At 34.9% G+C, this 12,943-nt stretch overlaps 1 protein-coding gene and 1 long non-coding RNA gene across 6 annotated transcripts in view; one reads left to right on the forward strand and one right to left on the reverse strand.

Moving 5' to 3' along the window:
- LOC140848418 (uncharacterized) overlaps positions 1-12,943 on the forward strand; it is a 209,720-nt gene that overhangs the window by 174,093 nt on the left and 22,684 nt on the right. The window lies entirely within an intron of this gene.
- The window catches only part of EPHA3 (EPH receptor A3), a 371,224-nt gene that overhangs the window by 19,747 nt on the left and 338,534 nt on the right, over positions 1-12,943 (reverse strand). For all 5 annotated transcript variants that reach the window (XM_073231799.1, XM_037001725.2, XM_037001723.2 and 2 more), the window contains 2 exons: positions 3,802-3,951; positions 2,107-2,300 (listed from right to left, as the gene is read on the reverse strand). In XM_073231799.1, the coding sequence (XP_073087900.1) occupies positions 2,107-2,300; positions 3,802-3,951 (344 nt within the window). The remainder of the gene's footprint in view (positions 1-2,106; positions 2,301-3,801; positions 3,952-12,943) is intronic.

The following is a 12,943-nucleotide window of genomic DNA, read 5'->3' on the forward strand; positions in this document are numbered from 1 at the left end:
TATGTGGCAAGGACATCCCTGGAAAACTAAAGGGGAAAGAGAATGAATTTCATCAGTTAGGAAAAGGACGACATCCCTTTGATCTTTGTCAAAACTACAAAAACAGTTTCTAAAGGAGAAAAGATTTCTTGACACTGGTATATGGTAATCTGAGATTGTTGCTAATAAACTTATAATGACACAATCTTCCCAGTTGTGTATTTTAATGGTAAGAAGTCACTTATGAACCCAATTTCCAAAACCTTAATATTTTAGTGAATTCATATGGATAGCACTTCTTAGAAAAATATTTTCCCTAAAATTGTATGTTTTGTGATGAAATACATGGAATTTATTCAAGAATTAAAGCATGTATATTAAAGGAAAATATTCAATATATTCAGAAAGAATAGAAAAGTGAATTTAAGATGTATATTAAAATTTGGATTCTAGGGTATATTCTGACATACTGTGATCTGATATTAAGATTATTTCCCACATAAAATTGGAGTTAAGTATCTCTTGATCATATTACATGACTTAGTCTTTATATTAACTCTATTATCCTATGGAAATGGTTTGAATGTCTTTTTATGATATGGAAATAATTGAAAAGATGTACTTTTTTTTTTTGCCATGATTGCTATTGAGTAAAGATCAAAAGAAATGGCCTCAGGGTGCACAATGAGGACCGTATGGTCCAGGGAAGGACAGGTTTGTTATCCTGTTAGTTGTTAAACTGTCAGGTGGATTTCCAAGAGTCTGTACAGTCTCCCCCTGTGAATTTTAATTCAGAGATTCATTCATATAGGATAGGATATGTTATGGACAATTTTACCTTCTAAGGATGTATCACTAAATTCAGTCTCAGCACTCCTCATTATTACCAACAAATGATCCATGATTTTTTATACCGATATTAAGACTTTGGTTCAGATTGCCCTTATTCATCTTACTTGAATACAGTGTAAAAACTGGATCATGTAGGCTCAATATAATTGCTCTCATTCAGGTAAAAAGAATCATATACTCTATTATCAAGTGCATTAGCAAATGCTCTATCAATTTGAAAGTCATAACTCGGTGATTGTCAGTAAAGACAGCAGATGTGGAAAACAGAAACAAGAAAACTCCCTCCAATAAGGTTTATGTTATACACATGGGTCACAATAAATCTTCATTATGTAGTGTTTATACATATCACTTGATACTATGGATTTATGTGTACACTAAGCATAAGTCTTTTACTAAAACTGCAGTTTTCCTGTAAGTGCAATCATCATCAAAATGTAAAAGAACTGCTTTCCTCTTACATGTACAGTGAGAATAGTAATCATTAAACAAAACAGAGAGCTGTGCCTTTAGTTTATCTGAGAAGCTCTTCTTATGGTCCCTGACAAAATTCATCTTTCCTTCCACACTTCTCCTGTTGCACTTTGTAGGAACACTTTAATTTACATTCCTCAAAACTATTAGAAGAACCCAGTGATTCCTAAGTGGAAGAAATATGCATAAAATCTAATGGATTTCGTGCATCCTGGATTGCATTATAGCTGTGATGTACTGACATCTGTGTTGCTGTCTCAGAGACACGGACATTATTTTACTCAGTATTTTTCTCAACAGTGTCTAACAAAGTAACTGGCACACAATATGGGTTAAACAAATACTTGTTTAATGAAGTTGGAGGAAATTGCATTCTGCTAGCCAGTACAATGTTGTAGAAGTAATGCTATTATCACTGAAGCCTTGTTTTTAATGAAGAATGACTCAGGGCTTTGCTAGGGTTCCCCACCACTCCAGGAACTTTCCTTTTTTTTTTTTTTAAATAGTAGAGAGTGAAAAGAAGCTATGTGTCCAGGGTTCCTATTTCCCAAAGACTTAAATAAGCCTCAATGTAGACTCACTCCTCATCAATATGGAAGTTAAAATATCTCAGATGTTATCATTATAATTAAATAGCATAAGAATGTCTCCTCATTTCTGTTTTTTAAAGATACTTCTCTCCAGTCGTCAAGAATACAACTTTCCATGATTGCAGCTGGGGGAGTGGGAGAAAAATTAACACCTTAGAGATAGACAATACTTCATTTCAGAGAATGCAGAATGCAAAACCCAGTGTGTCACCTTGCTGCTGCACTGGTGATGATCTTCAGACTGCCTGGGTTCCGGATAAGCTTGTCCAGAATGCTGACAATCTGCTCAAACTTGGGTCTGTTGTTTCTGTCTTTCTGCCAGCAGTCCAGCATTAGCTGATACAACGCAGCTGGGCAGTCCATGGGGGGTGGCAGTCGATAGCCCTCATCCACAGCTTTAATTACCTGTGTGAGAAGCAAAGTTTCCAGGAATGTAAGAGGTGGGACTTCTTTTATTTTTTCACGGGCAGGGCACAGTAATATGAATATTTTAAAGTTAAGTGAAATTGTTCTAATTTTAAACTGCTTAAAAGGATAACAGCTTATCAAACAAATAAGCAATTATTTATGTGAGAAAATGTTATATAAAGGAAGATGAAAAGAAAGCGAATTTAGAAAAGAAAAAATTTGTAAAGATAGTTTTCAAATCAATAACAAGAAATGTTCTATGGTACAGGAAGTTAAATGAGTTTTAAGAAATTATTATTTGGTAATCCAGAGTTCTGTGGAATCTTTTTCATATATAAATGCAGAAAAAAACAATATATACCAATATACACCAGTTATACCAGAGTTCAAATACTACCTTCTAAAACGTAGGTTCCTTTGGTAAAATCCTATGTGTTGCACAATTAAGTAATTATTACTTCATTAGTATTTTTAAATGTCATAAACAGTGACTTTCAAAGTTTATATCAGAATCATCTGGAGGGCTATTAATATACAGAACAATATCCTCTGATTACATATGTATAGGGAGAGGCCTGACAATCTGCATTTCTACTAATTCCTAGGCCATGCTAAAGCTACTGGGCCAGAGACCACACTTTGAGATTCTCTGACAGAGAGAATTTGGAAAATAGAGATGTGGAAAAGTGAGTCTGATTTTCCCAGCAACATTATAAAAACAGCTTGTTTGACAAAGTACAGAAAGGTTTTTATATCCAAATACATTAAAAGCAATCTTATATGTGGTGAGTAGGAAATAACTAAAAGCATCTCAGCTTTCCTACTTATGTATCTTTGAGATCATGCTCACAGTTTCTGGCTAAGCATAAAGAAAAATCTCTGAGTTCTGATCCCGTATGCTAACAGCATCTTTGTACTAAGCATTAGCAAAACATGACATGCGAAAACAAAAATCCTTTTGAAAAATCAGATCACAGTTATTATAGAAAGCTAAAGATTATTTTTCCATCCAGAAACTTCAGTTTGCATAAGTAAACTCATGTGCAAGTTTAATACATTATGATAAACAACATGCCAGAGATTGGTTGTTTTGTCTGACTTTGGGAAACACTATATTTAAGTTAACAAAATGTTGGCATAGATGCATTTGTTACATCTACAAAAGATGGCAGACATGCGGCTTACTAATGTTATATAGAAACAATTTTGTAACAAAAATACTTCAGTCTTTGGTATCTATTGATTATCTCATTGATTGCTTATTTTATTATGTTCTTGTTATAGAAATCTTCGTTTTCTTATTTCTAAACCTCTGCTTGAGGGAAAAATGTAAAGTTGTAATTAATATCTTTGCAAGACTTAGAAACTATTTCATTTCTTCTAAGTACTCTATTTCAATGTCACAAACTGGGAGCCACCTGGTTTCATTATGCTCCACTTCCTTGCACAGCTTGATCTCTTAATCTGAACCCATAACTCATAGACTACAAATACTTACATCCTGATTGGACATCTCCCAGTATGGTCTCTCTCCATAGGACATCACCTCCCAGAGAACAATCCCATAACTCCACACATCACTGGCTGACGTGAATTTGCGGTATGCTATAGCTTCCGGTGATGTCCATCGGATTGGGATCTTTCCTCCCTGGGAATGTTAAATCACATGGACATACATGATCAATGCATGAAAGATATAATAAATAGTATAATCTGAAATCTGACTGAATTTGTCAGAGTATTTCTCTTCTGAAACAGAACACGAGATTCTGGTGACATATCTTAATATTCTAATTTAATATCAAGCAGAAGTGAGAGGCACACCATTTTCTGCAATATTTATTTCCAATCAATTTGATGAAAGGAAAAAAAAATGGAAAACTGCTTAACTGCTGATGTTTTATATCTGCTACGGCACATTAATTATTCATCTGGAACAACACAACCTGAAGTAGATGTGCTACGTCATTCATTAGAATTGAATGAGGCATCTCAAATCAATCAATATTGATTTAGCACAGATTTATGCTTGATCAGGCAACCTTAGTTCAGAATGTGCATAAGTTAATATTTTCAAAGCACTTATGCCATTCCTTGACACATACATCCTCAGTTATTTGTTAACTAAATAAATTAAAAATAAATTATACTTTTAACAAACACTCTTCAATACATTGACAATCGTCTTGATTAACTTACTCAGTGCCCCACTCCATCATTAATCACTGAAGTACCTTCCATGTCCTAGGTAGAAACCATATGAACTTGATAGATATAATAACTACATTCCCAGAACTTAGTCTAGAGGAGAATATTGCTTCTATGAGTTATGGGCAATATGAAAGTATAACTCCCATGGAATTTGCTCTCAGTTTAATAAATACATTTAATAAAGATGTGCCGAGTAGCAACCATATGGGAAGTATTATTCTAGTCAGTCTGGGTGAGACAAATATAAATAACATACGAGCCCTCTGTTTGGAAAATATCAGGCAAATAGGAGTGATAATCAGTTGTTTTGAATAACTAAATGCAGAAAGAAATAAGAATCTAGTGCTTTGCTTCTCAAACTTTATAGTGCATATGAATCATCTGTGGCTTGCTCCCATTAAAATGGAAATTCTGATTCAGGTGTTCCAGTGTTGCCTTTTTTCCTAAAAAGCTCCAGGTTCTGCTGACCCTGCTGGTCTTAGACCTTACAGTGAGTAGGAAGGCAGTAGTGAAGCCTGCTGCGATGCAGGGCACGGAGCCGAGATTCTCACTAGAAAGACTAAAGAGTCACATATGAATTGAGCCTGGAAAGATGGATCAGTTTTTGATACAAGAAAAGAGAGAGGGATGTTCCAAAGAATTCACATCATCAAATCTTAAGCCATTTCATCAAAATGTGTTACTTTGACATTGCAACTCATAGCACTTCACTGGTTTTGAAATAATGCTTAAGGAGGGCAATATGTTGCTTTAGAGAAAAGGATCAGCAACTTAGGAGGTAAAATATTAAACCTCATTATGCCTGAGTTTCTTCATCTGTTATTTAGGGAAGTAATAGTTCTGGTTCATAGCATCACTGTGGGGCCAAATGACAAATTTCAGTAAAATCTTTAGCATGTTTCCCCCACACAGAAAAGGTATGAGAAACTTTAGCTTAACACTCCTGTACTCTGAGGGAAATGACATACATCAAAGCACAGAGAAGGAAAATGTATGTTCTGGAAGAAGTTTCCAGTGTGATTACCCTACAAAGTGTGTGGAGGAATACAAATGCGAGACGATGGGAAGACGCTGGCTGGGATTTAATAACAGGGATACTGAGAAGGGATTATCCTGCAAAGTAAAGTGGTATATACGATTGGAACTATCTCAGTGGACTTGACACTTTTCTCTGATGTTTTTATACAAGGGAGCTGTTCAGAGGGGATGCCACCAACAGATCTTCGAAGGAGCTAGGGCTTATACTGGCTCTTGAAGAATCCATGAGGCTGTAGAGAAGTGAGCACAGAGGAGGGACTGAGCATAGCCTTCATAAGAAGCTGCCAGCCTAAGTGTAGTTGCCGATTTATACAGGTGAAGTAAAATAAATCAACTTGGACACAAGGGAGCCAGACCAAGGAGAGCCTTGGGAGATAGTGAGACACACTACCGTGCACAGCATGTCCAGAAACACAGAATAGACAATTTTGACAGTCACGTAGATGAGAGGGCATAAGGTCTTTGAAGTTTCCTCTTTTCTTTATCACTCTGTGACTCATTCACTCTATTCTTTATAGTTTGTACTTTTTTTTACAACAGAATTTGAAAGGGTCTTTTTTCACATTTAAATTCAGAAGATCTAATGTTGCCTTTTACTCTGCCAATGCATTCAATCTGAAAAATAACAATGATAAAAAATTTTAAGCTCTAAAATTAACTAATGTGCATGTGCCTAGAGATCGTTTGGTTTTAAGGATTCAAATACTAACACTTAATTTTGACAAACAGAATTATACATGTGACATGTAACAAAATCTATTTAGAATGCCCAGTGATATCCTTGGGCACATTTTCTCTTCCTTAAAGAACTGAGAATTACCAGAAGTCAAACAAAGCTGAATTCATGGAGCAAAGGAAAGATAACATTTTGAAATTTCAGTTAGATGGGTTATCTGTGCTACAGACATTTTGCCATTTGCTTTCCTATTCCCAGAACCAAATCACTTAAAGTATAAAAATGGCACTAAAAAAGAAAGTATTTTCCATCATGAAAACTTTGCAGCTGTTTAGAAATATAAGGCCCAGATACATGCCGTCTTACCAAGGTCTCTAACTTAAAATACAGACATGATCAAAAACAGCAGGTTTGATGACAGTCGTGAACAAGAAGTCTATTTATTGTGTTTTACTTCAACCAGGGTTAAAATGAAACAGCCCACAGTTGTCTCATCTTAAGTGATTGTTCACTATTTTTCAGAGAGAAGATCATTGAGAATATTTTAATATAATTTCTTAAAATAGTGATGTTTTGGAAAGTTATCATATTTTAGGAAGGAGATAGCCAACTGGTGTTTAAGCCTGGATGGAGAATCTTTTCATGTGCTGTTTTGGACTCAGACATAAATGCTCTTGAAGAGATCCCTGTAGTGTGTTGTCGAATGTACAGCATGGTTATATGTTCAAGCAAATGATTCCCAGAATGATTTTCCAGTCAAGTGCCCTCCCTTTGCTTTTACTGTGTAAATCTTATCAAAATGCTGTTTAAAACCCAAAATGCTGTTTAAGACCCACACCAAAAGGAAAATGTTTGAAAAATGTATGGTAAACTATTTTAATGAAAACATAATTTTGAATTCTGCTCTTTTGCTAATACTTTTTTGTAATTTCTGCACCTTGTCAAACACACACACACACACACACATTATCATTAGAATGATAACTTCAAACTTTTCATTGTAACAATTCCTGAAGCTCAAAGGCTGATCCAATAATTTTTGCACTATTTTTAAGTTTGCACTAGTTCTTAACCAATTATGGCTCTTACTTCACTGTGTTACTTTGGGAAAGTATATTGGCCACATTTCACTATAGTCACCTGGGCAAGGACAAAACTCTTTCTGTACTATTTGCTAGCTTTGGAAAATTTGCTAGCTTTTTAACTTGCTTGCCATTTCGGTTTTTAACCTAAGTTTTCCTCTGGCTCCTAACTATATCAGAGCTTGAGTTCCTGCCCTTATGGGAAAACATGAGGTAGGGGGACAATTTGATTGTTTTTCTCATTTTATTTCTTAACATATTATTATGGAGACACGAAGTGTAAATAAGTGACATTCAGTCAGCTCAACAATCAAATCAGTTTGCAAAGTTCAATGTTCCCTTAAGTTATCCAGCAGTTTCCACTGATCAATTTTTTGTGAACTAGGTCTTTTTCTTAATGGCTGGGCTCAATTCCAGATCACTGTTTATTTAGTGAGTTCATATGCTTAAAAGTAAGTATATTTATTTAAATTAAAGAACTCTTAATTCATATTTTCCTATATGATACCCATACAACTCATTGTAAATGAATAACTGGGGCCAGTAGCAATTGTTGCTACTGTTGCAGAAAATAAATCAGAGTAAGAAGAATTTTATAGACTTGTTTCCTTTTCCATGACTGATAAACAATATCAAGTCAATCTGGCTTTAAATGAAAGAAAGTAAGGCAACAATGTACCCACTTAATTTGAAACTAAACTACAGAAGAGATTCCAAGCTAGCAAAATCATAGTGTTTGAGGAAGGGTGAATGTATGTATTATCACAAACTCTTTGTATTAGACATTGTAGTCGCAAATTCTTTATATTCAATACTGGTAAAATAAATTAAAGTAGTAGTTCTTATCCTGTCATTGGCCATAAATAGAATTAGTGTCTCGAAACTATAATTCGAACTCGTAAGCCTATGAACATCTGGTTATAAAGCCTTAAAATAATGAACATAGGCCACATGAGCCTTTACTCAATGCAGAAAGCAATTCTTTCTTAGGTGTTATCTTGGAAAATGTGCAGAGCAGGCATTCAATGAATGCTCACTGACTTGAATTGAATTCCCTTTCTCCTAAATACATGCTACTCTTTTTTTTTCTTGGGATATTTTTCCCTCCCTGCCTTCTATAACTAGCAAACTTCTCAGTTGAATGTCCTGGTCCAATGAGAACCTGTTGGTGGAATAGTTGGGAATCTTGTAGGCCAGGATGGTCACTCCATCTGCTGTGATCCTTCGATTGTGTAATTACCCTGACTTAGACAAGGATATTCAGAGGAGCAAGTGCCCTCCTCTTTCATCCCTGCATTCCCACAGTTTAAAGCAGGAGTTTGATTGTCAACCTCTCTTGTTTACAACATCTGTTTCCTACAGGAATATGTAGATTTTTTCAGAGAGAATATGACTAGTTGTTTTATGGACTTAGAGTAGTAAATTTTACTGAAGATACCTGACAATTTTGGAGCATTTAAATACAGCTCATTTTAAGAAAATATGTTGTCTTTAGTTTTTCAGAATATATGTAAATACTAATAATAAGCCAATATATAGCATGATGACAGTTTTAAAAATATTGTATTTTATGATGACCTTTTTCCTTAATGCTATTCAATAATGCCGTTAATTTCATAATAATAGTAAATATTAGACTCGCCAGGCATCATTTTTTTACAGTATCTACAAAATTATGAAAATATAGGATGTTGTGTGGATTAACTATTTTAGAATTTGAAGAATGCTATAAAGATTTTCATTTGGTTCCATAAGCAATGTGCATCCCATATCAACTGTTTCAATATTAATGTTAGGTTATATACCAACTTAAAAATATCACCAATAATTTAATAAATAATTTTAACCTATGAGCATGAATATTACTCCATTCTTTTTGAGGATGAGGCTAAGTAAAATATATAACTAATTTCCCTGCTAGGTGGATACAACTATTTATTAGTTTACTCTACTGATGTCTTAATAAAATAAAATCAAAATACCAAAAATAAAGTGGCCATGCTTAAAATTTAGAGCATTGGGATGGGGAGGGCGGAGGAAATTATATACTTCAAGTTTTATGTCAGAAGCTAATGAGAATAAAATTTTAACAGGAATAAAAGGCATACACTTTGCTGCCTTATGTTGGTGATAACCTCCAATTCAATATTCTAAGAGGCCTGATGGCAGAAGCCTAATTTGTTGCATATTTTCTCACAAATGTCAGTGCATTTTCTATTTCCTCATGCAACTTACAGTCCAGTACGGTTAGGAGAAATTACAAGCAATTGACAGAGATGCTTGATCCCCACTCCCATTCTGTGCACATTCTTAATAAATGTTGGATAATTTTAAAATAAGGTGTTTCTACAGTAGCACTATTAAGATTTAGACCGGATTAATTCCTTGTCATGGAGGCTGTGCTGGGCACTGCAGGATGTTTACTGACAGCCCTGGCCTGTGTCCACCAGGGAACATTAGCATCCACCAGTTGTGAAGCCAGAAATGTCTCCAGACAATGATATATCCCTTGGGAAGCAGAATCATCCTCACTGGAGAGCTGCTGTTTTATATGGTGTGTGACAAACCTTGGTCAGCAAGGAACAATAATTCAAACGAGCTCCTGGGTTTTTCTGGGATTTTATGCAAACTTAGTAGAATTTTTTCCCCCCACCATTCACACACTTACCTTGGATATTTTATTCTTGTTCTAGACTAGAAAAGTAAGAGCCAATTTCATCAGAGCTAAGCTTCTGATACCTGGGTTTTGGTAAATATAACAACATTCTTTTGAGATTTTTCCCTCAATTTTTAATGTTTTATTTTACTTTTTCCTTTGTTTTTCTTTTTCAATAAGGGGATAACTTCCTATTGTTAGTGAAACTTACATTAATCACCAATTTCTTTGTTAGAGAGAGACATTAATCCTTTATTCCTACTAAAATGATTTTAGTAAGAAATAAGTTGTGACTGTAAGAGCAATCTATGGCCACAAAAACATAAATATTATTGGCATAATGAGATATTGGATGCCAGTCCTGGAGGGCCTGATCTGGTTCTGAAATATGGGTGAAAGAAGAAGCTGGGGCCCATAAATTTTAATTTAGTCACACTTTACGATAAGGCTCTCTGCCTTCAAGCTGAGCATCTGCAGATCTGAGACTATCAAAATAAAATAAATTGAATATGCAAGAGTCTGACTCACTAAATTTTCTACAAGTAATCCATTGAAGAATTTATTCATACTTCTGTTCCTGACTGGACCACAAAAATTTGTCTTTCTCTCCTTTCTACCACCTCAAGAAATTCAGGCTCATATTGCTTTACTTTTTTCTGTTCTTTTTTGGCTTCAGAAATTATTTTCTCAGTGTATATATATATATATACAGCCCTCCAGGACTGGCATCCAATATCTCATTATGCCAATAATATTTATGTTTTTGTGGCCATAGATTGCTCTTACAGTCACAACTTATTTCTTACTAAAATCATTTTAGTAGGAATAAAGGATTAATGTCTCTCTCTAACAAAGAAATATATATATATATATATATATATGGACCATTTTAAAATTGCAGATGCTTTTCAAGTTACTGTCAAACACATCCTTCAGTGGTCTATCCAAAAATTTGCATTTGATGAGGGAAAACAGTGTCATAATTTGGCATAGTCTTTTCTGGCCACAGCAAAACCTTCCTAATGCAACTATTATTAATGAACTAAAACTTTGAAATCAGTTGACAATTTGAAGTTTGGTTGGCAACATGCTACTAGGTATTCAGAGTATTGTAAAGCATGCTAGTTAGTATAAAAATAATTTATGAAGGTATGTCTTCTACAATATATAACATATTTTGAAATGAAGCATTTATTTAAGGTGGTCTCTATGTCCACATGTAAGTTCCCAAGATATTTATGAACTTGAGAAAAGTTTCCAATGCCTGGAGCAAGCCCAGAATCACAGCATATGGAGTGTGTCTAAAACCTCAATTGCAGAGGGACTGCCAGTCCAAACATAACAGATCAGAAGTTAATGCTTGTTCCCCATATTTGCAGTGCCAAACCTAGAGCCAGCTTCTCCCAGGGCTGATGTGTCACTTATGTATAGCTCAGTGATTAAGAGTACAAGGGGATTATGGTCACTTGTTCCATTGGGATTCTTAAATTCAGTTAAAATCGGGAGTCTTGGTTTCTGATTTAAGTTTTGCCTTCTATTTAATTTCAGCCAAGTTTCTTAACCTCTCTGTGCAGATATCTTCTCATTCATAAAAGGAGGATCCTGGGGAATATAAAACTTGAATTTATGTTAAATTTTATCTAACAGCTGTGCTGATTTATGAACCTTAGCTCTTTCAACTTTCAAATTCCTATCTTAACCTGACATGAATATCAAGGATGCTGGACATTTTCAATGTTCATTACTTTGGACCCTTATTGAAGATTATCCTAACTTTGGACTAAACTGCATATCTATTAGGTATCATGTCTAGGTTTACTTCTATAGAGTTCTTCAGAAAAGTTAAAGGAGAAGAAGAAGATGGTACAAGTAAAAATATTAGGGCTTCTCTGGGCAGAGGAATTACATAAATGCTAAACGCTAATGTAGGATAAATTGAAGTAGTCCAAAACCTATTTCACTTTGCCCAGAGACAGCAATTAGAGTAGGAAGCGCACAGTAAACCTGTTCTCGAAAGATCCTGCTATTCAGTTCTCTAAGCTTAATGAATTCAGACAGTTCAAATGAGACATTTGGCTAAAAGCCTGACTTTTTCAGGCGCTTAACTGGAGTCAGCTCATTCGCTATGGGTTGGGGGGTTTCAAGCCTTGTTCTAAAGAAAAAGAGTGTTAATTGCTGAAATCTCTGGACATTGAAGGATAATATCTTATACCTACCCAAATTTTTCTCTAGTTATATATACAAATCTCTCCCTGCTGATTTAGGAAAGCTTTGCTGGTCTACAGTTCACACTGGCTGCTCCTGAGCTCTGTCAGGTCATACCTAGAGTGACAAAGGACTTTGGAGAGTTTATCTTAGTAAAACCTAAGTAATTGAGTGTTTAACCTGGAGGCAAATATTGGCTTCTCAGGTTAGAAGGGGAACTATAGAGATAAATCATTTGACTCGAGGATTTATCATCTATCTATTGTCAGAGACTAAACCTCACCCACTGTAGGCAACAGGAGACAATAAGGTGGAGGCAGTCCAAGGAGACTCCCAGGGGAAGCATCTGTTCTAATCCCCGGTAGTTCAAACCTAAAAGCCACTGAGAGAATTGTTCCAGCAGATGTTAATTGCCACAAGAGATCACAGACAGATGATCTCTTAGGTTTGCAAAAAACTATCCCTTGAACTTTTGAAATTTCTCAACAGTATGTGAAAAACTTAACAATTTCTTAAAATATAGGACAGCCTTTACTTTGAATTCTAACTAAATCTATGGCTATTTAGGTATTGAATTATGTGTAAGCAACTTTTCTGTTGTTTTTTGCACTCAAATAATACAATATAGAAATTAGGTCATCTGATGTATAATGTTTGTCATCAACAAATACAATGTAAAAATCTAGGGATAAGGCTAAAGATAGATCCTATGAGGCGTGCAGCCCTTTTCAAGCCTTAGTGAGGTTCAAAATGTTTAATTTTGTGTTTTATA

Source organism: Manis javanica, chromosome 3 (genome assembly GCF_040802235.1).
Source record: "Manis javanica isolate MJ-LG chromosome 3, MJ_LKY, whole genome shotgun sequence".
In the NCBI taxonomy this organism is placed as follows: domain Eukaryota; kingdom Metazoa; phylum Chordata; class Mammalia; order Pholidota; family Manidae; genus Manis; species Manis javanica.